The sequence below is a fragment of the Podarcis gaigeae genome, assembly GCF_964106915.1.
Source record: "Podarcis gaigeae genome assembly, chromosome: 1".
NCBI lineage: Eukaryota > Metazoa > Chordata > Lepidosauria > Squamata > Lacertidae > Podarcis > Podarcis gaigeae.
The window spans coordinates 82,121,553-82,147,327 of NC_139678.1; the positions used below are offsets into that span (position 1 = coordinate 82,121,553).

Consider the following 25,775-nt stretch of genomic DNA (forward strand, 5'->3'; position numbering starts at 1 on the left):
AAGCACCTCCGGGTGCAAGTAGATAAATAGGGACCGCTTACCAGCGGGAAGGTAAACGGCGTTTCCGTGTGCGGCTCTGGCTCGCCAGAGCAGCGATGTCACGCTGGCCACGTGACCCGGAAGTGTCTCCGGACAGCGCTGGCCCCTGGCCTCTTAAGTGAGATGGGCGCACAACCCCAGAGTCTGTCAAGACTGGCCCGTACGGGCAGGGGTACCTTTACCTTTTTTAGAACAGTTGCAGGATTTGGATCCTAGAATTTCAAGCAAAAATGTTGTGCCAGGGCATTTTGTCAAGAATTCCAACTTGCAGAACGACTGCACAGTTTGCAGATTCCAGCCTAGAAATAAAAAGCTGAGTCACCATTAAACAGCATAGTGCAGGAAAGAAGATATCTGCTTCAACGGAATACAGGCCGCTGGGGCTGGAATAGCAGCAGGAACTGTAATCCAAGTAAGAAGTTAATGCCAGAGGGGTTAGCTGGCTGAGATTCTGCACCTTGACTTCCCATCGGCTTTTATACCACAGGTGTACATAAGAATATCTGTACACCAATTCAGTCCATTAGACACTTGCAGAATACAGATGAAGGCTGAATGTGACAGCTTAAATATGCAGCTCAGGTGAATGGATGAGCAGAAGGCGCTGCTGTTGCATGTCTTTACAAAGCACCCCTAAAACAATTTGTCCAAATTTCTAATGTGAATTTGTTTTATCAGCTTAAAGAGTTTCCTGGGCAGCTGACAGTCACTACATCTTGTGGCAATGAATCCCATAACTTATATAAGTCTAGTGTGAGAAAGAACTTCCTCATCTATTGCATTCGGTTACTAGATAATGCACACAAAATGCTTTGTACCCTTTGCAATGCTACACCAGCCTCCTCCAGATACTGTTGGACTCCAACTCCCACCAGCCTGAGGCAGCCCAGCTAATGCTCAAATATTATTTGAGTTGTAGTCCAAAACTTCCAGAAGGCACCAGGTTGCAGAAGGCATCATTACTCATTTTTTTAAATTTTAAATATTATTTTCATCCACTTCAGAACCCCTTGGCATTGCAGGAGAATCTGGGGGTAAACTCCCAAGTGCCTAATCAGTTCAGCATGCAGAAAACTAGTCTTCCACAACACTATCTTATATATGTCTGGCGTGGGAAACCTCTGGCCCTCCAGATGTTGCTGAACAACAATACCTTTCATCCCTGGACTTTGGCTATGGTGGCTGTCAATCAAGAGTGCACTTAAAAACACAACCACTCTACTGTGGCTGCACCTTGGAGAGAAAGACTGATAGTAATGGGCAAGCTGAGTCATACACACTACTAATGTTCTCAGTTTGGGGAAGTGGAAAAGCTGTAGAACATCTGTTTTGCATGCTGATGGTCCCATAGGAGCTCAGAGTAGGGCTGGGAATGTCCCCTGTCTGCAGAGGCGGAGCAAGATCAAGTGGTACCTGGTGCAGATTTTTTTTTGTCACCAAAGGCACCTTTGTGCCTTGCCAGCAATGTCCGGCCAAGAGAGCAACAGCTGCGGTGGCGGACCTTGGGGGTTCCCCTTGTTCTGGAGGGGAAAGCGAGCTCCCTAGGGAGTGCACTAGCTGCTAGAAAAGCCAAGGGGGCAAGGGCAAGGGCAGGGGGTGTTGTCCAATGGCAGCAGCTGCCCCTCCCCAACCTTAACCCACAGCCCCCTCCTTCCACATGCCGTCATCGCCTCCCCTCCGTGCCCTCCAGGACCTCCCTTCCTGTAGCAAAGGGATGCCCAAGGCTGCAGGCACTTTGAACCGACAGCAATCAGGAGTCACCGTGAAAGGAGGAGAAACCTGCCTGGAGAGAACATAGGAGACACCACCCACCGGATAATTTAGCCTAGGACTGGCAGGAGGTGGGGCGTGTGGTAAAGGTCTTTAGCTGCAGAGGCAGACCTTACTGTCAAACCCAAGTCTAGCAGCAACCAGCATGGCGCTTCCGGTTTTGTGTGGTATTTTGTGTGTGTGTGTGTGTGTGCGCTTGCTTGCTTGCTTGCTTGCTTGCTTGCTTGCTTGCTTGCTTGCTTAGAGAAGCTCCAAATGAACTGTCTTGGGCTTTTTTCTTGCTCAGAGGGAAGTGGGCCCTTGGTGGTTTCCAGGGGAAAGATGAAGGGATGGAACACACTGGAGTTCCATTGATTTCAGAGGAAACTTAAGTCATGCCTAACATGCCCCAGTGGTTTTAATGGGACCGCAGGTCCACCCCCCGGTCTTCTGTTTTCCCCCTCAGCCAGGACACACAACGGAGACTGGAGGTGGGGAAAAATATGAATTTTGACGAGGGAAAGGCAATGGGGCAGATTTGTCAGGCACGCGCAGACAGAGCTTGAAGACTTTACACAGAGAGGAACCCCATGTGGTTTCCCCACACATCACGTAACAGGCAGGGAGCCAGCTCAGATAGAAAGACAGCAACCATTTTATTCCCTTTTTAAGCACCTGCCAAGATCTCTTCTGCGTTTGCAGCACCGACCCTTTAAATTCCCAATTAATATAGAGCATGCTCAGTGAGAATGACTGAACGCTCAGAGACACTGACAAAATTAAATAGCTGCTGTCTTGCTCGGTTGAACCAGTCATGCTCAATACAGCAAAGTTTGCAATAAAAGCCTCCCAAAAGCCCCTGAGTCCAACCTTGTGCACTGAGATAAGTGTCACCTGCGTATACGTGTCCTATGTATTATAAGGATTTTATCACATATGTTTTAATGTGCTTCTGAGATTGTTTGATAATCTCTTTCCTTTTTGGCTATAACCTGTATCTGGTTGACCAATTAAAAAAAATGTTGTTGTTGACTACTGGGACAAAAGAGGAGGTGCGGGTGAAAATCAGGGGGGAGGAAGGATAGAACAGAATGTCTTGAAAAGGAGCCCTCCATGCTGCAACCTTTTGTTGCAGCTCCCACTTGGCATTGCAGATACCCTCTTAACACACAGCAATATGACAAAATTAGCCTTGCTCCACACGCTGATGATATATAGATAACCTCTGCTAGGCAGGAGTGAGCGAGATTCCCCATTTGGGCATCTGCAGGTGCTCTCCCAGGGACGCGGGTGGTGCTGTGGTCTAAACCACAGAGCCTAGGGCTTGCTGACCAGAAGGTCAGTGGTTTGAATCCCTGTGACGGGGTGTGCTCCTGTTGTTTGGTCCCAGCTCCTGTCCACCTAGGAGTTCAAAAGCATGCCAAGTGCAAGCAGATAAATAGGTACCGCTCCAGCGGGAAGGTAAACGGCGTTTCCATGCGTTGCTGTGGTTCACCAGAAGCGGCTTAGTCATGCTGGCCACATGACCCAGAAGCTGTCTGCAGACAAGCGCCAACTCCCTCGGCCTATAGAGCGAGATGAGCGCCACAACCCCAGAGTCGTCCACAACTGGACCTGATGGTCAGGGGTACCTTTACCTTTACCTTTAGGTGCTCTCCCAGGGACGCCAGTCCACCATGACTGATGTTCAGGGATCCCCAGATAAACTTCCAAGGAACTCCAGGGCTCCCTGGAACACAGTTTGAAAACCACAGCCAAAGGCTTGGCAGGCACTCCAGGCCTGCTGCCCATGTGTTTGTTACTTAATCATAGCTAGCTGGGAGGACTGGGAATCCCTGAGTTGGTAGCGGCTCTGTCGCTGCTGCTCAGAAGGATGCCAGCTGATTGCTGCATCTGAAGGGAAATGCTAAATGAGTCACTTAAGTGCTTGCTTCCAGGCTCCGCTGAGGGACTCTTTCAGATTTCCACTGAGGAAATGCTGTCATGTGCATCAGCTTGCAGGCTGAGTACCTCTCACACACACAGGCACAACCCCATTGGTCACACATCTCCTTGGCAGCGTCTGTCCTTGTAGGCATTTATTTCCCCTCTGGGCAAGCCTCAATGGCCTTTTCATGGGATGGCAAAATCTAAAAGGCCAGCTCCTCCATCTCCCTGAAGTGGGGATTTCAGCCCTGCTTTAAGATCATCTGCTCCATCCTTGCCCTTGTTTTGCGCATCTTTTTACACCGTGACTTTCCCACAGATGGAGGCAGTAATGTTTCCGAATGCCGGGGGTGGTGGGGTGCTTTTGGACTCAGGTCCTGTTTGCAAGCTTCCCGTTATCCGGTTGGCCATGGTGATAACAGGATGTTGGACTAGATGGACCATTGGCCTGATCCAGCAGGTTATAAGAAAAACTGCTCCCTTTCCCTTATGGGGTATTCCAGAGCCCATATAGCAGGCTTCTTCAACCTCGGCCCTCCAGATGTTTTGAGACTACAATTCCCAGCATCCCTGACCACTGGTCCTGCTAGCTAGGGATCATGGGAGTTGTAGGCCAAAACCATCTGGAGGGCCAAGGTTGAGGAAGCCTGCCATATAGAGTCCTTAAGTGGGTTCCCTATCGGTAGGAGAAAACAGAGGCCAGCCAGGGTATATTGAGAAACAAAGCGGCTAGTAAGCCTGATCTTTATTAAAGGAACTGTTGGAACAGGGTGCCCACTCACCACACACAGGAGGGAGGAGAACCCTGAACAATGGTGCAGAAGCCCATATATAGACTTTTGAAATTGCCCACCCTGTAGTCCAAGACCACCCCCCCCATAAAAAACATCATACATACATCACAGGAGGAGGTGGTCTACAGCAGAAAACCTGACTGCCAGGATACCTGTTCATGGTTACTGATTGCATTGCCTGGGCAGTCTGGCCATTCTTTTGTGATGGTCAATTCTTCAGTTCCTGAATCCAGGTCACAGGCTCACCCTATTTATACACAAATACGCCCTTAAGACAGGATTTGCAAGCAAAAAGACAAGGGGAAGGCTTTCCCCATTTGCCTCCCTTACTGCAGAGGAATATTTGAAGTCATTGGGAGAGTAAAAATGGCTTCAGGATTGCTCTCCCATACTATTTCAGACACATGGTTCATATATGTGTGTGTATTTATGAATATTTATTCTGTATTTGAGACCTTAAAATTATTATAACATGTTCTTACGACTTCCTGGGTAAAGGGAGTGAATTGCGGGTAGACGAGAGAACTAAATGTGCCCAACAAATTGGGAAAGTAAGAGAGATCTTTGGCATGGAACAGAGATAGGGACACTGTGGCCTTGCAGAATCTGACTCTCATCCACCCCAGCCAGCCGGGGACAATAGGAGCTGTAATCCAGCAAGGGTGAAGGGCTACAAGTTAGCCATCCCTGTTTCAGAATCTCAATTTTAGAAGGCTGGGATTCCACCCCCTCACTTCTGTTTTTGACACAAAGATGGCAGAATTATGCCCTGGCTACAAGTTGTTTACCTTTCAATAAGGCCTGGAGACATATTCTTGTATCCAACAAAGCCTGGAAATTCCAGAGTTTGGTGGGAGCCAATTCAGGCAAATGCAAACAATATGAAACAGGCTGTAGAAGGGACTTTACACGACAGGTTTCACTTTCCCTTAGCAACATCAGATGAACCATGACTCATCTCACAACAACCCCCAGAGAGGTGAGCACACCCTCAAGAGGTTTTCCCTCCACCAATGGAATTGGGCAGTTGAAGTTCCTCTTTTCTTTTCTTTTTTTGCTGCCCCCTCCCCTGCTTTGCCTGCCCTCTTTGAAAACCTCCAGAAAAGAAAAGGAATTGAGAAAGAGAGAAGCAAGCAGAGGAGCTGGGAAGACACAAATCAGGTAGGGCACAATTTTTTGGGACCTCTAGAGGGGCATCTCTTAGGTAGGCTTTTGGATCATCCGCTGTTTTGCTTTTTTGTGGGTGCAGTTCGGTCCTCTCCTGGCAAATTCATCTTGTGCAGCTGAAGTGGATTTGGTGCTCTTGTGCAACAAACACACTTCCCCCCCCCCCCGCCAGAAAAAAAGGAGGACTCTTTTCCTGGATGAACTCTATAAGAAATTGTGCGGGGAAAAGTGTGAGGCAACCATTGCTATACAGGATATATAACCTTCACGCAAACAAATCAGAATCAATGCTTGGAAGCAACCTTTGGAGAAAGCTCAGGGCCCATACCAGTTTTCTGTCAGAAATGGTCCCATCCTTGACTTTTATTTGACACACCTACCCCTCACCAGGGACACGGGTGGCGCTGTGGGTTAAACCACAGAGCCTAGGACTTGCCGATCAGAAGGTCGGCGGTTTGAACCCTGCGACAGGGTGAGCTCCCATTGCTCGGTCCCTGCTCCTGCCAACCTAGCAGTTCGAAAGCACATCAAAGTGCAAGTAGATCAATAGGTACTGCTCCAGCGGGAAGGTAAACAGCGTTTCCGTGCGCTGCTCTGGTTCACCAGAAGCAGCTTAGTCCTGCTGGCCACATGACCCGGAAGCTGTACGCTGGCTCCCTTGGCCAATAAAGCGAGATGAGCGCCCCAACCCCAGAGTCGGCCACGACTGGACCTAACGGTCAGGGATCCCTTTACTTTTACCCCTCACCAAGCACTGCTTGTCATAAATAGTACCTGGATAGCTCATTCAGAAGAGCATGAGACTCTTAATCTCAGGATTATCCCATATTGTGAAAAAGGTTCCTGCCTTGCTCAGGTTTTAACTATATGACCCTCTTGGTCCCTTCCAATTTAATGATTAACACAGGGCAAATAGTACCAGGGACAGGCTGATTTTTCAAAAGAAAAATGTCACAGGCCCTCAATCCTAATTGGAAACAGGCTCCATATTAGGCACCCAGGCTGTGAACATACCTCATTTGTAGCTTGACCATTAGGATTTTGCAACAAAAACAATACCATATATATGGGTGTTCCATGTCCCACTGCTGTTGTGAATGGTGTTTATTTTGCATGCATTTTATTTATATTTTGATAAATATGATGTCAATAGGTTTTTAACTTTTGATTTTATTGCTATTTTAATGATTTTTGTATTCTGGAAGTTTTTGTTCATTAAACAGTATATAAATCTTGTGAGACAAATGCATTTCAGGTTTTTAAAAAATAAATACTTTATTAGAAAAGAAAGAAGAAATTACACACAAAACAAACTTAAGGAACCAGACATAATTACCATAAGAAATGTTATCTAATGAAAACCTTAGATATATTGAAATATAATAAGAACATAGGAAGAATCCTGGTGGGTCAGGCCAAAGGCCACTCTTGTCATAGAATATATAGAATTGTAGCGTTGAAAGGGACCTTGAGTGCCATCTAGTCCAATCCCCTGCAATGCAGAAATCTCAACTAAAGTATCCATGACAGAAGGCCATCCAACCGCTGTTTAAAAACCTCTAAGAAATGAGATTCCACAACCTCCTGAGGGAGACCGTTCCACTGTCAAAGAGCTCATACTGTCAGAAAGTACTTCCTGGTGTTTAGCTGAAATCTCCTTTCTTGTAATTTGAATCCACTGGTTCGAGTCCTACCCTCCAGAGCAGGAGAAAACAAGTTTGTTCCATCCTCCATATGACAGCCGTTAAGTTATTTGAAGATAGCTATCATATTCCCTCTCAGTCTTCTCTTTTCCAGGCTAACCATACTCAGCTCCTTCAACTGTTCCTCATAAGGTTTGGTTTCCAGACCCTTGATCATCTTGTTGCCCTCCTCTGCACACGTTCCAGCTTGTCAACACCCTTCTTAAATTGTGGCGCCCAGAACAAGACACCATATTCCACATGTGGTCTGACCAAGGCAGAACAGAGTGCAAAATAGTCTCTCATCCAAGGCAGAATAGTCCAGCATCCTCTTCTCACAGTGACCAACCAAATGCCAACAGGAATCCCACAAGCATAAACACCTCTTTTAAAAACCTACATTGACATTTTAGCATAGAAGCGGGCAAAAAAGAAACACGAGGCAATTTTCTTGAGGTGAACTGAAGTCCACAAAAACTTTATAAATGTGTTTTGTTTATTAGAGGCTACATGACGTGTGTGTTGTTTTTCAGGGCTGTGCATGTAAGTGGCCTTTCCCTTTCTCCAGCATGGCACTTTGGCTTTGGCCTCTCCTGATTTTCCTGAGGGCAGAAGATGCAGGGGCCCAGGATCCAGTCAGCTTCAAGGCCTGTAAGAGGGACCCTGGCGAGAAAGTGCTGGAGGTGCTGCCAGGGGGTGGATGGGACAACTTGCGCAACATAGAGATGGGAATGGTGATGAGTCTCAACTACTCCCAGTGCCGGACCACAGAAGATGGCGAATACCTCATTCCCAACGATGTCTTCGTGCTGCCGCTCAAGAAGAGCACAGTGGAACTGCACTCTGAGATCATTCAGGACTGGCAAAACTACACGGATGCCTTTGCCCAGTCTGTCAACACTGATATTTCCTTCCTTCCGGTGCTTAACGGAAAGTTCTCGGATGGCTCCCAGGACACCAAGGTGCACAACGTCTATGATGAGACAGTCACCACACGGGTGCAGGCCCGGTACCACATCTACTCCGTCAAAGCTCTCCCGTCCATGGCTTTCCACAAGGAGTTTCGCCGTCAGCTTGTGAACATAGGCAACCACCTAGAGAACAAGCAGAGACGGTCTGCTGAGTACCTCGCAGAGCTGCTGGTGCTCAACTACGGCACACACGTCCTCACAGGTTTGGAAGCTGGAGCCAGCCTGATACAGGAGGACCAGGTGAAGCGCAAATTTCTGTTGGAAAAGGCCTCAGAGAAAGCAGGCATCACTGCCTCAGCATCAGTGATTTTTTTCAGCAAGGTGAACGTGGGAATGGGCTTCTCCTCACAGGTCTGGGATAATCTGACTAAGAGCTACATCGACAACACGGTGGATTCCAAGATGGAGGGCTGGGGCAGTGTGCCCTTCTACCCTGGCATCACCCTCCAGAAGTGGCAGGAAGGCATCCCTAACAGCTTAGTGGCCATAGGCAAGTCTGGGAGGCCTCTGCCATTCTTCATAACTCCTGAAGCTTTGCCAGAACTGCCGGAGCCTACCGTTCGGCGCGTGGCCACTGTGGTGGAAAAGGCCATCCTCCTCTACTATGCTGTCAACACCCACCCAGGCTGCCTCAAGCCCGAGTCCAGTAACTTCAACTTCCAGGCCAACGTAGATGACGGGTCGTGCCAAAACCCCAACACGAACTTCACCTTTGGGGGAGTCTTCCAGGAATGCCACGGCGTGTCTGGCAGGGACGCCGAGGAGCTCTGCCAGGCCTACCGGATAAAGAACCCGCTGACAGGCAGCTCTTCTTGCCCAGCTAACTTCTCTGCTGCCCTTCTGCACGGCGAGCAACGCACCGCCAGCAAGCCCAAGACGGAGTGCCACCAGCAGTGCCACACCTGCTACCTTTTCTTCTCCTGCTGCGACACCGTTTGCGGCATCCGCTACTATCCCAGCACGGTGAAGTTTAACGCCTACTGGTGTGCTGCCACGGGCCCTGTCCCCCAAAACTCAGGTTTTCTCTTTGGAGGACTGTACACTACTGGGAACGAGAACCCAGTTACCAAGACCCGTGCCTGCCCGGCCTACTTCTTCCCCCTGGTGCTGTTTGATAATCTGAAGGTATGTGTCAGCAGCGACTATGAGATGGGATCTCGGTTTGCGGTGCCCTTTGGGGGGTTCTTTAGCTGCCAGTCTGGCAATCCTTTGGCTGGATTACTGAAGGGGCAGAGTCCTGGGGTCCTCCAGGATTTTTTCTACCAGGACTCCCCTACCAAATACCCCATGAAATGCCCAGCTGGGCATAGCCAACACAAGGCCTACTTGAGCGATGGCTGCCAAATCCTCTATTGCTTGCAGGCCGGGACCCTTTTTGCCCAGCAGCTAGCCGCCCTCAAGCTCCCACCCTTCTTGCGTTCTCCCTCCACGAATTCCAGCCTTCCTGACACCATCCTGGTGCAGTCTGACGGGAGCCAAGCCTGGGTGAAAACACATGACAGTGGGAGCTGGAGGCTGGCCAATGCCACTGATAAGAAAGAGATAGCTCTACTTTTGGACGGGCAGGATCATTCTAAACTCTCAGGGGGCTCCATCGCTGTAATCACAATAACAGTCATTGCTGCTTTGGCCATTACCATGGCTATCGCACTTTACAAAATCCGGCACTTTAAAAGCAGAGGATACCAGGAGCTGCCAAATGAACCTCTTGTACAGGATGAAGAAAACTACAGAGCCACAGAAACTACTCCAGAACTCAGTGCTGCCTGAGGCAGCTTTTTACCTGGGCTCCAGAAATAAGACACACACTTTCATTGGGGAGTTAGGTGCACAGGTAACAGGGGCAGAATAATGACTGGTGGGTGAAAGCAAGCATTAGCATGGATATGGAGCCCTCATCCCACAATAAACACCCACCTGAAAGCACACTGCACTGTGTGGATTGTAAAGATGCATTTGATATTACAAAGAGCAACAAAGGAACCTCTAAACATTGCTGGACTCCCATCAGAGCCAGGTAGCAGGGCCAATGGGCACATGGGGTAAAAAAGAAAAGAAAAAACACCGAACAGGGACGTCACAGGCTCTGCCATCCCTCTGTGAAGAATGGGCAAGGCAAAGCCCTGAGCAGAAACAACATTATAAGGGCCTTGTCAGGTTACTGAGCCTTTTATATATCAGGTTGTTTGACCATGCTTATGCTTCTTCACTCTCTGGTTGATGTGGGGTTTTTATACTGGATTTGTTCATGTTCTGTAATTCTATAGTGCTTTGCCTCAGTTTTTAAACCGAGCAGTTCATCGTCTCCTAGTACTCTGTTATGAAGTAATGCAACAAATGCACACAAAACACCCCTTGGGTAGCAACCCAAAGCTTCTTTTCCTAATGAAATACATTCCAAGGTTTTAAAAAAGACTTTTACAACTTGTGTGACTGCTTGTTTTATTAGCGTATTCCTATCTTTGTGCTAATTCATGGTGTTGGGAGGAGGGGGTTATTGATTTGGAAGAGGAGATTGCATTGCTCAACACCCCTGCTTGTTCCAGATGGGCAATCCTATCCTTATATCATGGCAAAAACAGTGTTTTGTGGCGCCTTAAAGACTAACAGATTTATCACAGCTTAAACTTTTTTGTTGCCTAAAGCCCACTTCATCAGATACATCTGCATTCTAATCCATGAAAAATTATTCCACAATAAACCCATTTGGGCTGAATCCAATGCAGCTGTTCCACTTGCGCAATGGACCTTCCCACTCCTCTTCATGGGCGTAGCCGGGATTTTTGTTGGGGGGTGCTGGAGTTTGTTAGGGGGGGACAGGACTTTCGTTAGGTGGGGAGAACCGATGTGATTGGTCAGTTGGTTAAGTATTTCTATTGTTTTACTTGACAGGGGGGCAGCTGCCCCCAGCCCCCCCCGGCTATGCTTATGCTCCTCTTTACTCCCCTGCAGCCCCAAAATCTGGTTGAGGGTTGTGGGTGGAGGGGGCAGGGGCCACCTGGAGCAAATTTTGGGGGGCATGCAGAGAGAGAATGGGGACATTCTGATGCTCAAGCAGAATGCCACCCATGTAGAATTAGTCTTTAAGGTGCCACAAACCTCAACCTATATTAGGGATGCTGAAATTAATTCTTGGGAGCTTCAAGACAAATATGCTGGAGTGCATTATAGAATACCCCTCCGCAAGGAGCTGGACTTTCAGGAGTCATTACTTCTATATCCAACCCTTATCCAAGGAATTCAGGTAAGCAAACATGGTGTCATCGCTTATCCTCACAACATCTCATTTGGTAGATTAGACTGAGAGAACAGCCCTCTTTCGTAGTTCTTCTCCTACCCCCCCCCCCCCATCACCACATGAGCTAGACAACAGCAATGAGTGTATTAACCCTCCTTGCTCTGTCATGTCATCCATGTCTCCTCTTCCACCCCACCCCACCCCTGTCACTAGCTTCAACACTTTCTAGGGCCTGGGTGGGGGACTTCTGCAAAGGGGATCCTATTGAAAGAGCCAGCGTGGTGTATTGGCTAACATATTGGACTATGACCTGGGTTCGAATCCCCACTCAGCCATGAAGCTCGCTGGGCTACCTTGGGCCAAGTCACTGCCTCTGAGCCTAACCTGCCTTGCAGGGGAGAGGGGAGAATCATGTGCATCACCTTGAGTTCCTTGGAGGAAAAGGTAGTATATAAATTCAATCGGTGAATTAAATACTGTACTTGTGTCATCAAATCATACGACTCCCTGTGCAATGCAAAATCCTGATCTTTCAGGGTTCTAAATTACACAGTGACCTTAACACAGGTAGAGAAGTGACCCTCACTCGGAGAGGTTTCCATTCCAACACGTGGATGGAGGCCAATGGCTGCCTCTTTCCTGCTCTGCCTTTCACTGCCAGAGGCTGAAGGCCAAGGCCCCCCACTAAATTCTATAGCCCAGCAGAGATTTCAACACAGGTATTGCTGGTGCTGTCCAATAGCCTGCCCACTGCATCGCACCCTCTCCTCTGAGAATATTTTGGAGCAACCAAAAAAAGAGTCCGAGGCTACAATCCTATGCATACACACCTGGAAGTAAAATGCATCAAACCCAGTGGGACTTGTATCTGAATAAATATGGCATCACAGCAGGAACACAGAAAGCTGCCTCATAGGGAGCCAGATCATTGGCCCATTGCGGTGTCGCCTACACTGACTGACAATGGCTGCCCAGAATTTTCAGGGCGCTCTCATCATAGCTGTCAATGTTTCCCTTTTTAAAAGGGAAATTCCCTTATTCTGAATAGGATTCCTCGCGAGAAAAGGGAAAAGTTGGCAGCTATGGCTCTCAGCTGCCACTGAAGGTGCCAGGGATGGAACCAGGGACCTTCTTCTGCATGCAAAACCTCAGCTACTGCGCTGCAGCCCTTTCTCCTGCCTTGGGATTGGGCTGGAAATCATACTTGTACAGACAAGTTTGCAGTTTCGTACACTGCCAAGAATAAACCTGTGGCTGTCCTACTCAGACTGCAGAGTAAGGATGCATGATCTGCCCTCTCATGCTATTAGAGGATAGGAAGATTGCGCAACGGTGGAGCAGACAATGTACAGGCACATGACCCTTTTGGCGAGTCAGCACACGTCGAGTCACTCCTCGTGGCAGCTGCTCTTGCTCCAGATGAAACAGCTGCTCGCCGCCTTCACCAGGAGCCAAAGTCACGGGGGGGGGGGGCTTCCGATGGGAACTTTTCAGAATTCAGTTCAAAACACATTTGTTTGCAATCTGATCTTCCTGTGTCGCGCTGCCAAGCACTGCATCATGGACAAAACTGCAGTGCCCCCTCCTTTTCTCTCCCCACCCTGAAATCTACACTCTTTGGGGGCAGAGATCTGTCTTTTTTGCCCATATAACTCCGTTAAGCACCATGCACACTAATGACACTAACTAAACAATAATCTCTCTTGTTCTTATTGAGTTAACAAAGGTAAAGGTAAAGGGACCCCTGACCATTAGGTCCAGTCGTGGCCGACTCTGGGGTTGCGGCGCTCATCTCGCTTTACTGGCCGAGGGAGCCGGCATTTGTCCACAGACAGCTTCTGGGTCATGTGGCCAGCATGACTAAGCCGCTTATGGCGAACCAGAGCAGCACACGGAAACACCGTTTACCTTCCCGCCGGAGCGGTACCTATTTATCTACTTGCACTTTGATGTGCATTCGAACTGCTAGGTTGGCAGGAGCAGGGACTGAGCAACGAGAGCTCACCCCGTTGCGGGGATTCGAACCGCCGACCTTCTGATCGGCAAGCCCTAGGCTCTGTGGTTTAACCCACAGCGCCACCCGCGTCCCCATTGAGTTAATACCCAAGATCAAAAAGGGGCCATGTGATTGTACCCCAGTGTGTATTAGAAAACCACTGTGAACTCAGCCAGCCTTCACCTAAAGTGCTGGACACCTTTACTAGAGAATTGTCTGAAATAAATACTTATGCCTCATATTTTTAAAAGTGTTTTCCCAAAGGGCAGATCCACATTATTCACCACATATTTAAAGCACATTACTCCTTCCCAGCACGTGCAAATCCTGTGAACTGTAGTTTAAGGGTGCTGGGAATTGTAGTTCTGTGAGGGGTAAAATAAAGGTCCCAGGATCCTTGAGAGGGGAAGAGCCATACCTTGGAAGTCTAATGGAATCCATTCTGGAAGTCCTTTCGACTTCCAAAACATTCAAAAACCAACTTGTGGCTTCTGATTCCTGCAGCCAATCAGGAGCTGCGGAAGCCCCGTCGGACGTTTGGGTTCCAAAAGAACGTTCACAAACTGAAATAATCACTTCCAGGTTTGCGGCCTTCGGGAGCCAAAATGTCCAAGTTCCAGGGCATTTGGGATCCAAGATACAACTGTACAGCGGTACCTCTGGTTGCAAACGGGATCCGTTCCAGAGGCCCGTTCGCAACCTGAAAAGGGTTGCGATTCACCACTTCTGCGCATGTCATTACACCCATCTGCGTATGTGCGAGTGGCGAAACCTGGAAGTAACCCCTTCCGATACCTCCGGACACAACCTGAAAACATGCAACCTGAAGCAAACATAACATGAGGTATGACTGTACTTTAAATGAGCACTGAAAGTGTACAGTGGTACCTTGGGTTAAGCACTTAATTCGTTCTGGAGGTCTGTCCTTGACCTGAAGCACCACTTTAGCTAATGGGGCCTCCCACTGCCACTGCACTGCCACAACACGATTTCTGTTCTCATCCTGAAGCAAAGTTCTTAACCCGAGGTACTGTTTCTGGGTTAGCAGAGTCTGTAATCTGAAGCGTATGTAACCTGAAACGTATGTAACCAGAGGTACCACTGTATATTATTTACACTCAAAGTACTTTAGGGGGAATGGCCAGAGCCCATTTTATGGAAACACAGGACAACACAAAACATCAGAATACAGCTTGACAACAATATGAGAGTTTCCCATTAAACATTGAGCAAACCGCCAGGCATGGCAACTGCAGGAACAGGGACAGGTATGGAAGGAATGTAGTGTAAAATATTTTAACTCCACAGCGGTCCTTTTTCCAAATTCTACATGAAGACCAGAAGCGAAACCATGCTTAACCGCTCTCCCTAACGGGGGCTTTGGTGCCCAAGACTGGTCTGCTAGTTTTGATACCTCTGTGGGCACCTAGGTTTGCCTATTCATAAAATGGGGAGTTGGTGACTAAATTGGTAATCTGTAATCAACCAACAAAAAGAAAATATAACCTATTTCTTGTACATCAGACAAGAGAGCTGTGTCTCACTTAATGGTTGTGTTAAGAACATGACGTAAGATGAGCCAGCAGGATCAGGCCAATGGGGTCCATTCAGTCCAGCTTCCTGTCCTCACAGCACCTGTGGGAAGAAGTCTGCAAGCAGGACATGAGCACAGCAGTTCTCTGTCTACCTGTGATTTCCCGCAACTGCTACCCAAAGGGATAATGTGTTGTTTGGCCAGGCAGGCACCAGCGCCATCAGAAAGAGCAATGAAAGGCAACTGAGAGTGATGTTTTGAAGGTCATCCTGTAAGCAGGATTCAAGCACCAAGATGAATAGAAAAGAGCCAGTTTAATTAAGTCAGACTCATACCATGGGAACATTTCCCAAGCTAATCAGGTCTGAACTAATGCTATGTTATTTTCGAAAATTGCCAAGTTCACCGATGGGAGATTTCTTTCATTGGTTTACCGCAAGTCTCGGGGAAAGCTTCATCAAACACTTGGTTCAGCCTCCGTGTTTATTTCCGCTCAGTTTCAAATCAGTCATGGGTTTCATACTCTGGTTACTAAAGAGAGAGGGAGGGAGATGGAAGGAGACAGTGTCACTTACAGCGTGACCAGGAGTCAATACATAAACCACAAGCTCTCAAGTTTCGCTGTGCATTGTCGGCTCTGACTTGAGGGGCTGGTTTTGAGGCATTATGTTGCCCCACAAAAAGTTGACTGGAAAAAGTTCACAGTATACGGCAGGTTGTGTCCCCCCCCCCCCCATACTTCCCTGAACTCCTAACCCCTAAGAACAGGGGTAAGCAAACTTTTTCAAGCAGGGGGCTGATCCACTGTCCCTCAGACCTTGTGGGGGGCCAGACTATATTTTTTGGGGGGAAATGAACGAATTCCTATGCCCCACAAAAAGCACACATTCTACTCATGTAAAAACACCAGGCAGGCCCCACAAATAACCCAGAGATGCATTTTAAATAAAAGGACATATTTTACTCATTTAAACACACGCTGATTCCCAGACCATCCGCAGGCCAGATTTAGATGGCGATTGGGCCAGATCCAGCCCCCGGGCCTTAGTTTGCCTACCCATGCCTAAGAACAATGACAGGGTGCAGCTTTAATACATTTCTTCCTCCTCCCTTCCCTTGGCCACATACAATGCATGTGCCCCACAGCAAGATGTTATAAATACTCACCCTTCACATTTTATTCCCACACCTCCACGGTGTGGATCCACTGATGTTCATTGCCTTGAGCAGTCAGTTTTCAGAATGGAAAGGTGGTGAAAATCTCATAGGGAAATGGTGATTTAGTTTGTTATTACTACAGCTCAAGGTGGTGTAATGCTTCTCCCCCTCTTCATTTTATCATCGCAGTCATCACAGCTACTTGGAGATTTCAAAGCTGCTCTCCCAAGTATGACACTAAGAAGTGTTTTGGAGTGTATTATCACCATCATTAATATACGGTGGTACCTTGGTTCTCAAACTTAATCCGTTCTGGAAGTCCATTCCAAAACCAAAGCGTTCCAAAACCAAGATGTGCTTTCCCATAGAAAGTAATGCAAAATGGATGAATCCATTCCAGGCTTTTAAAAACAACCCCTAAAACAGCAATTTAACATGAATTTTACTATCTAATGAGACCATTGATCCATAAAATGAAAGCAATAAACAATGTACTGCAGTCACACAATCAATCAATCAATCAATCAGTAGCTGAACTGGGTTCCACACAGTCCCAAAAACGAAACAAAAAAGCTCAAAAACAAAAACACAAAATAAATAGCAAAAACAGATAGACCTCAGCGTAACACTCAAAACGGAAGTGTGGCACTCAAATCAGAAGTGTAACACTCAAAACAGAGCACATTCAGCTTCCAAAAAAGTTCGCAAACCAGAATACTTACTTCTGGGTTTGCAGTGTTTGGGTTCCAAGTTGTTTGAGTACCAAGGCGTTTGAGAACCAAGGTACCACTGTACTGTTATTTAGCTTCCAGTTGACTCCCCTTGTTTAGCCAACAACAACTGGAAGGAATAACTTGTACTGCAAGCTTTCAGTCCCCAAATCTACCTGCCCAGCCTCCAAAAAGAATGCCCACATGAGAAACTGCACTATAGGACATGTGATCTTCTCTTCTCTTCCATCCTATGACACACTATGAGGGCAACCAAGCTGATTCAGAAATGTTGATAATTGGAAGCAGGAGTTGTGACTGGAGATAAAATCCTGAGTAATGAGATTCCTTGATTATGCTTGGGATTGGAACAAAGCACCCAGGAAACACTGGCCCAAAGTGCTGCTGTTTTACGATGGGCAAAATTCCACAGGCAGAAGACGCTAATTTGTGCATTTTCCTATAGCTGCACTCTGCTGGCGGCAAGAAGACCCGCTCCACTAATTTATTGACCCAACACCCACAGAAGATTCATCCTGAAATAGTGGCACAACTTTAAAACACAGACTATTTGAATAATCATCCCAAATACAAAGAGCAAGACCAGAACAATATCCTGTTAAAAAATAAATCAACTTTATTTAATCAAATTATTGTAACACACTTTGGTGCAATCAATAATTAGGGCTCTCACACAATTAAACAGATCTTTAATCACATCAGTTTGGTGATTAATCTATTAATTGGTTAAATTTACAAATGGGTAGCATACAGTAAGCATACTTTGTTTATAGATTAGGGTAGGGAGCCTGTGGTTTTCCAAATGTTGCTGAACTACAACTCCCATTCACCCTGACCATTGGCCATGCTGGCTGGGGCTGATGGGAGATGGAGTCAAAAATCATCTGGAGAGCTACAGGTTCCCCCAGCCACCTTTTAGATGATGCATGTGCTTTAGACACCATGTTCTTAGGAGACACATTCTCTCCAATGTGGAAGAGATGAGGAGGGATATGCTTCTCCTAAGACTGCACTTGCCATCTAAATTTTTTCTAATTACTTTTATTAAAATGTATGCTCTATAAAATCTGCCCAAGTAACTGTGGGACACATTTAGTTGATCAAAATTTTCAACCAATTACATATTGCAACCCTCTTAATAATGTTATATTCTTTTTCTAGATGCAGAAAGCCTTCTTGCAACGAGTGAGATCACAACTGGGAAGCAACCGTGATATTTTCACTCTGCTTCCAAGTTAGAAAACTCAAAATGTTATGATGGGAGGCACCTCCAATAATTATAGATTTCGTACATTTCTAAAGGTGTTTTTTTTAAAAAAAAAAAACACTTGCTAGAAGAATCATTTCACATTTTAAAATATAACATAAATATAAATATTCAAGTTAGAAACAGCACAATAGATAAAGGTGACCTCTGGCAGGAAATTGAATTTTGCCTTTCATATATATTTCACTAATTTCCTCTTTCCATGCACTCCCTGCCAGATCTGATCCAGAGGCTGGGGGGACTCTCTAGAACAGCATGGGAACTTGCACTGGGGAATAGGGAAATTAGCAAAAATCACTCCCCTTGCTAGATCAAGTCATTTTTATGAGCAGAAAGGGCCCATCCATTCATACGTAGAATGCTAAGTCTGAATCCTAGTCAATGAAAGAGCACTATTTTCTCTCTATATAAAATGGGTCATAGCCTTCAGAGGAGCTCCTTCAAAATATGGATTATGGAAATATGAATTGGTCTAACCCAGCCTTCCGCAGCCTGGTGCCCTCCAGATGTTTGTGATGGGACTCCTGTTCTCATCATTCCCTGCTAGCATTGCCAAGTCAATGGTCAGGGATGCTGGCGGCTAAATCTGGCAACATCTGGAGGACATCATATAGGGGAAGGCTAGTCTAACCTCTCCAAGCATTACCTGTCCTTTGACATTCACTCCCCATGTGTGAAAAGCAGCAGAAGCAAAACACCCCACCCAACACACCTTCACAGGAAAAATAAGGGGGCATTTGCCACAAGTGCTGAACTTTACACAGAATCTGGAATTAGAATTTGGGAATTTTACCTTTATTCAGCGGAAGTCGTATTTGGGAAAGAAAAAAAGCCCAACTTTATTCAGCAGAAGCAGATAGGGTTTTTTAAAGTCCAGTATTCCGAGAATAAAGGGACGCGGGTGGCGCTGTGGGTTAAACCACAGAGCCTAGGACTTGCCGATCAGAAGGTCGGCGGTTTGAATCCCCACAACGGGGTGAGCTCCCGTTGCTCGGTCCCAGCTCCTGCCAACCTAGCAGTTCAAAAGCACATCAAAGTGCAAGTAGATCAATAGGTACCGCTCTGGCGGGAAGGTAAACGGCGTTTCCGTGCGCTGCTCTGGTTTGCCAGAAACGGCTTAGTCATGTTGGCCACATGACCTGGAAGCTGTACGCCGGCTCCCTCGGCCAATAAAGCGAGATGAGCACGCAACCCCAGAGTCGGCCACGACTGGACCTAATGGTCAGGGGTCCCTTTACTTTTACCTTTATTCAGAGAATGAGCTTCTGTGTGACCTGGCTCTCCTTCATAACTTTCCCCATCCTGAGTATGTTTAAACAGAAGTAAATCCTACTGATTTCAATAGCGATCATTCCCTAGAAAGAATGCAAAGGACTCCAGTCACGTTCCCCTTCCCACAGACATTCTGTTGCTCTTCCCCTTATTTGTCTCTTTCCTTCTGTCACCAAAGTACTCCAGATTCAACAAAAGACTCCTATCAGTTAAGCTGGTTAAATATATGAGTTGTATCTATGAGGGGCAGTCAATGCCAGTCTCACTTGGAGTAGACTCACTGAAGTTGATAGACACGGTCAACTTAGGTTCATTAATTTAAATGGATCTACTCTAAATAGGACTTACAATCCTGCATCCTTTTAGTCAGAGAGCAAAATTTGGATTAATTTGGTGCAGAATCCCAGGACGCTTGCAAACCCCCTCCATCACCAAACCTGTTTTAATTTTGAGAGGCGGATTGAAAAACCCATCCCTTTACCATCACGCAGATGGCGCTGTGGGTTAAAGCCTCAGCGCCTAGGACTTGCCGATCGAAAGGTCGGCGGTTCGAATCCCTGTGGCGGGGTGCGCTCCCGCTGCTCGGTCCCAGCGCCTGCCAACCTAGCAGTTCGAAAGCACCTCCGGGTGCAAGTAGATAAATAGGGACCGCTTACCAGCGGGAAGGTAAACGGCGTTTCCGTGTGCGGCTCTGGCTCTGGCCAGAGCAGCGATGTCATGCTGGCCACGTGACCCGGAAGTGTCTCCGGACAGCGCTGGCCCCTGGCCTCTTGAGTGAGATGGGCGCACAACCCCAGAGTCTGTCAAGACTGGCCCGTACGGGCAGGGGTACCTTTACCTTTACCTTGTGCAGTAAACAAACACTCTGTTCTTTTATAATTGCCCTAGATCATCTGGCAGAAACTCTTCCCCACCAATTAAAAGAGTCTTTGACCCAAACAACAACTCATTCTAGTCACTTTTAGTTTCGTTCTTCTGAATTAGGCACACTGGACCAAATATTTAACATTTCCTGTTGGGATTTTTTGACACTCTGGAGTCTCCCCGCCTCCAGCTTGTGCTCTCTCTCTCTCTCTCTCTCACACACACACACACTTAGAGAAGTCACCCTATGGGTTAATTCATTCATGCCAGTTGCTCCAAGAACATAGAACCAATGCAGATTAAAAAGTAAATCCCCCCTCCTTTAGCTCATTTTAAATAGCAGTTGGCATAGATTAAAGGATCCACATGAATGATTAGCCAATCTATACACATTTATATATTAAATCCATTAAAAAAAAGATTTTGCACCTTCCCCAGAGAAAAAAAACAGCAGTTCATTTAAGTGGCTAGCTCCACTTCCTATCCATGTTTACTCAGAAATAATTCCTATGAAGTTCAGTAGGATTTGCTCCTAAGTATTGCAGCCACATAGCTCATTGCCAAGCTGTGCATTTCCAAATTTACTGAGAAGTAAAGCTTAATATGTTCAACATCGCTTACTCCTCTGTCTACTGAGGATTGCAGCCTTATGTAATAAACCTAACTGGTTAGTTTAGCAAAAACAAAATGCCAACTGCTTTGGTTTGAAAGCAGCCATTTCCAGAAAATACTAATCTGCTTTTGTATACAGTCTTTCAAAGTCATGGTTAAATAGAGTTTCAATGTCAGTGAGTCTAGAACTATTAACTGGGCCCCTTTCCTGCGTAAATGAAGCACTTGTCCCTGTGCAAAGCATTAGCAAAGCAGGTTCAGTGCAGGAGTTTTCTGGCGCACAAGCAACATTTTCTGTTGACAGCCAGCCTTCCATGGGAAGCAACAGGGTCTTCTGGAGCCTGCTGTGAGACTTTTCAAAGAATGCACCAGGGGCACAGGCAATTTTAGAACCCTATTCAGACAGAGAAACACCACTTCCATAATATCCTCTCATTGAAGTGAATGAATTAGCAATGAATTTGCATTAGTTTGCCTGGCACTTAAAAAAAAAGAAGCAGCTTGCAGGAGCTCTTATCCCTCCATCCTGTTCCAGTTCATAAGCAGAAGGAAGCATTCCTGGAAAGTGGATTATACAACTTCTGGTAATGGTAAAACTGAGAACTTGAAAAGGGTGGCTTTAATTCCTTCCAGTTGTTGGACATCACATTTTCATCTTTATTTACTCCAAGTGGCGGAACTTTGTCAGATCTCCAGGCCAACAAATATTCTTCCCCCAACTGTTAGCCTTTGTGTATCTAGGGCTGGAGGGAGGAATCCGCAGAAGCCGGCTTCCAAAGCAGACTTAACCTGATCTGATCCAGGCGGATCCTGACCCGAGTCTGATTGTGATCCACTTTAGAACCCCCAGGGTGAACTGGGACAAACTGGACTTCAAGGGGTCCATACAACACTACATGTACTGTGTCCCTCCTCTGAATGGAAGAATCTTTATTCCAGTGAAGGATTCTGTGAGCTGAAAGGGGGTGGGGAGCTGATTTTGAAAATTCACTTTTTCTACTGTAGTCTCCTGTGCTGCCTTATCACACTTTTCTAAAAGGTCCAACCATTTTGAGCAGATCTGGGGGCTGCATAAGGAAGGTGGAATAAGTGAAAATCACTTCAAATGTTAACTCGGACAGCCTTCCTTCAGCAGAGGGACACCACTGACTACAGCCAAATAGATGCCTGTGACAAGTTGTGAGTTCCCAGAACTGAGCAGGGCTTTGTTATGTACCAGGGCATAGATCAGAGAATTGTAGAATTGAAAGGAACTACTAGGGTCATCTAGTCCAACCCCCCGCAATGTTTCATAGGATCCAGCTTACACAATCACTTTAGTTGAATTTTCCCAAGGGAAATTCAGCAGGGGTGGATTCAGATGACTTATGTCAAGGCAAACTCACGTAAAGGTTTTCTCCCCCTCCCAGTGTGTGGAAGTCAAAAAGGATTTAATGAGAACTTCAAACAATCAGTAACAGCAAATAAGACTAGTATTCAGAACGTGGTGGGAAGGGGAAAGAGGAGAGGCTGAAATCTCTGGGTCATCCTGTATACCTGCTGGCTGACCTTTAAATTCCAAGGTTTCTCTAAAGCTACACATACTGCAACCCACCCTGAACCCTCGGAACAAAGGGCATGCAAGTCAACCCCAACCAGCACGTGGTCGCTGAAGTCTCCACGTCAAAGGTTGTGTGAATCCACACCAAAATTAATGTTGGTATGCAGCTTGAATTTGAGGATTTCTCAAAAGGAAATAAATACTAACATCTGGAAAGCGCTAGTCACTCCTACTCTCTCATCAGAGTGCTCACTCTGACCATACTGTATCAATCCAATACACCACAGCTGAGAGGGAGGTACAGCCTTTGGAAAGGAAAGACCCTTGACAGAGAAGAGCAGCCTCATTTCTTCTGGGCTTGAGCCAGGCGGCGACTCGAACGTGGAATGGCGCCTGCCTGAACAGACTTGGAGATATGGTGCAGGTCCCGGACAGACCGGACAGTCCATTGGGCAAGCTCCTGTAGTACTTTCATGCCCCTCATTTTCTTCTCAAATGAGCTCTTTCCACCAGCATCTCTGATACTTCCCAACTCTTTGGCTGGTACATTGTGCTCCAGCATCGCCATCAGTTCCTCCAGTTGGTAAGCGAGACCCGAGACCTGGAGCACAACGGACTGGATAGACTCATGTAAAGCTGTGTCATCCGGGCTCAAGCTGGACCTCTGCTCTTCCAGGATTTCATCCAGTAATATCTGAAATGCCCAGTAAGCTTTCAGGTTGTCTGCTAGCCGCTCCGCATCTGAAATCTCGCTCCACTGTTCAGTGCCAGCTGTTGGCACGCCGTCAATCGAGTCCAGGTTGAAGTTTTTGTCCAACCCTTGTTTCTCAACCTAGAAGAAAAGAAATCGGAAAGGGAGCAAGTAGGTGGGGAAAATAAAAAGGTTTTCAGAAATTCTGCCCATATTTTTCTCGAGGCAATTGTTACACCACAACTGTTCACCCTGGCATTCCCCTGAACTGGACTTGCAATTTTATTGCTTTATCCAGTTTTTAGGTATTTTAACAGTTATGCTATTTAATTGCTTATCTTGTTGTATATTTTAATTCAGGACGTTTTAGAGTTATTGTGCACTGTATTTTAACTACTGATTGACTTTATAATTGCAAACCGCTTAGGCAATTTTGGCATGCATGTAATCAGTATATAACTTAATAACTAATAGTTACAGTATACAGTGTGGAAAGTCTATCATTCAGATATGGATTCCAAAGGTACTCCAAGAAAAGGATGTTATACATGTAGCCTCCACAAGATGGCGCTATATTATAGTAACCCAGCGGTTCCTATCCTGTTATTTCCACCCCTACCCTGTCCCAGGGCAGGTCTGCTACAAAATAATTAAGTTAAGCCCCTGGTTCAAACTCTGTCTTGACTTCTGATAGGGATGGAAAACCTACTTCCAACCATGACAAGACTGCTCCAAAATATTCCTTCTGGGACAAGTGCTTTGATGGACCACCAAGGTTTGGCAATAGAAATGAGTCCCACACCCCTTCCAGGTCAAAACCAGCTTGTTTTCCTTATTTTTCTTTGATCCCCAATATGTGCCTTAAAATTATTGCATGAGTTATCTGGAGCTATTTGTTCTGCCCTTGCTGTAACAAAGCGCCAGCCGAGTTGTGGGTGGATGGTTCTGCCTGTGGGCAGGGAGTGGACTTGGGAAGATATACAGCCCTTTCTAATTACTTGATTCTGTGCCACAGTGATTCATTTCCCCCTTCATTGTTAAATATATAAAACTACGAAGACTGCTTTCAAAGGGAGTGGAGTGAGGAGGAACTGACCGGTGCCTTCACATCAAGATTAGATGCCCTCTGCAGGGCTGGATTTACCGAAACACCAGGTAGAGATTAGGGGCTTAACAGTTTCAACTGGAATAAAATTAAATAACCTGAGGCACAGAAGGCTCTAGCTAAGCCCTGATTAGGAAAAACTACCACTTATCTATAATTATGAATCTCACTAGAAATCCAAATTAAAGGCACCCCATACTGGGAGCATTAATATGCCTTATCTGGTAAAAATGGTCTAATTTGTGAGAGAAGAAAGAGTACAAAGCCCATTATGCTTTCTCAAGGGAAAGGCTCCCCTGGCTCCACACTCAGCTAAGCAACACACCTGATCAGTGCAAAAGCATCACTTTTTCTTTACAGTGGAACGACAAACATTTTGCTCCCTCAGAAAGCTCAATGAAGTTTCAGATCAACAGGGTTCTTTTTCCCTCTGAAATGAAGCCCTGCTTTCAAAATTCAAAGAAAACAGGTGGCCAGAGCTTTTGAGGCTAAGCAAATAAGACATCCGAGCCGCAGAGAGTGGGAAGAAGAGTTTCAAAGAAAAGACTCACGTAGGACTCCAGGAGGCTACTGACATCTGAGCGCATCTTCCTCAGCAGATGAACGGTGCGGCGGCAGAGGTCACGGTGGTGGGACATCCCAGGGAGCCACTCTGATGAAGCCATCACCCGGTTCGGCTGCCCCAGAAGGGACAGCGAGAGCCAAGGCACAGCTCACATAAGGCTGGGTGTCCACAGAAATCCCTTGCTCAGCTCATGCATTCCAGAGGCCAATAGAGAATTCTCCACTTGTTGCATAGCCTGCCCGCTCTCCCGCCCTCTTCCATCCCCCGCGGCCTAGGGAGAAACTGCAAATTCCTGGCAGCGGAGCTTAACTCTCTGAGAGCAACACAGACATTTCGCTCACACCCCCAGTTGAGAACCTCCAACCCACTCAGTACAAGATGTTGAGACCACAGTTGTCTATTCCCTTTTCTGAGGCTTGCTTGTATCCTCCCCCCCTTCCTTGCATTATTTTTTACCGCTTTATTTTGATTTGCCCATGCCGGCTCAATGACCTACGAATCCCTGTAAATTCGATGCCACAAAGCCTAACCATCCATGGTAAAAGGCACAAAAGGAAGCCAGTCGCCCTACTGACAGCATCTTTAGCTGGATACTTTCTGCGGCAGCTGTCTAATGCCAATGAACCAATCCCTCAGGCATTATTACCTTGTGTGGTTCTCAATTTTTACCTCCAGCAACTGTCTTCCTTCTACATCTTGTTAAAAGCCCAAATGGAACCAACAACACAGCAGAGTTATTTTGCATTTGCTTCATTCCCAACATCAAACATTCCCATTCATTGCTGTGCATTTGGACTGGGCTTGTAATGTGAATCCTTTCAGCAAAGCCTAGTCCAATTGGTGCTGCAGATAATGTGGTTTTTATTGGATTGTT

The 25,775-nt window shown here is 46.6% G+C and overlaps 2 protein-coding genes across 2 annotated transcripts; one reads left to right on the plus strand and one right to left on the minus strand.

Annotated features, from left to right (window-relative positions):
- Nucleotides 1-5,242: 5,242 nt before the first annotated feature.
- LOC310840075 (macrophage-expressed gene 1 protein-like) lies at nt 5,243-10,256 on the plus strand. Its single transcript, XM_083729260.1, has 2 exons — nt 5,243-5,669; nt 7,891-10,256. Exons 1-2 carry the CDS (start codon nt 5,451-5,453, stop codon nt 10,096-10,098), a joined length of 2,427 nt encoding a protein of 808 aa, XP_083585386.1. The 5' UTR covers nt 5,243-5,450; the 3' UTR covers nt 10,099-10,256.
- A 7,322-nt stretch (nt 10,257-17,578) lies between these two features.
- Nucleotides 17,579-25,217, minus strand: CNTF (ciliary neurotrophic factor). Its single transcript, XM_083755695.1, has 5 exons — nt 24,888-25,217; nt 22,123-23,372; nt 20,932-22,067; nt 20,357-20,868; nt 17,579-19,999 (listed from the first exon to the last, which is right to left on the minus strand). Exons 1-2 carry the CDS (start codon nt 24,999-25,001, stop codon nt 22,884-22,886), a joined length of 603 nt encoding a protein of 200 aa, XP_083611821.1. The 5' UTR covers nt 25,002-25,217; the 3' UTR covers nt 17,579-19,999; nt 20,357-20,868; nt 20,932-22,067; nt 22,123-22,883.
- Between the last annotated feature and the right edge of the window lie 558 nt (nt 25,218-25,775).

What these genes read in the sequence shown, in the direction of transcription:
- LOC310840075 (XM_083729260.1), top strand. Translation starts at nt 5,451, where the DNA reads ATGAACCATGACTCATCTCACAACAACCCCCAGAGAGGTGAGCACACC. An exon ending in GCTGGGAAGACACAAATCAG is followed by an intron (nt 5,670 to 7,890) that starts GTAGGGCACAAT and finishes GTTGTTTTTCAG; the next exon opens with GGCTGTGCATGTAAGTGGCC.
- CNTF (XM_083755695.1), bottom strand. Translation starts at nt 25,001, where the DNA reads ATGGCTTCATCAGAGTGGCTCCCTGGGATGTCCCACCACCGTGACCTC. An exon ending in GTAGCCTCCTGGAGTCCTAC is followed by an intron (nt 23,373 to 24,887) that starts GTGAGTCTTTTC and finishes CTTTTCTTCTAG; the next exon opens with GTTGAGAAACAAGGGTTGGA.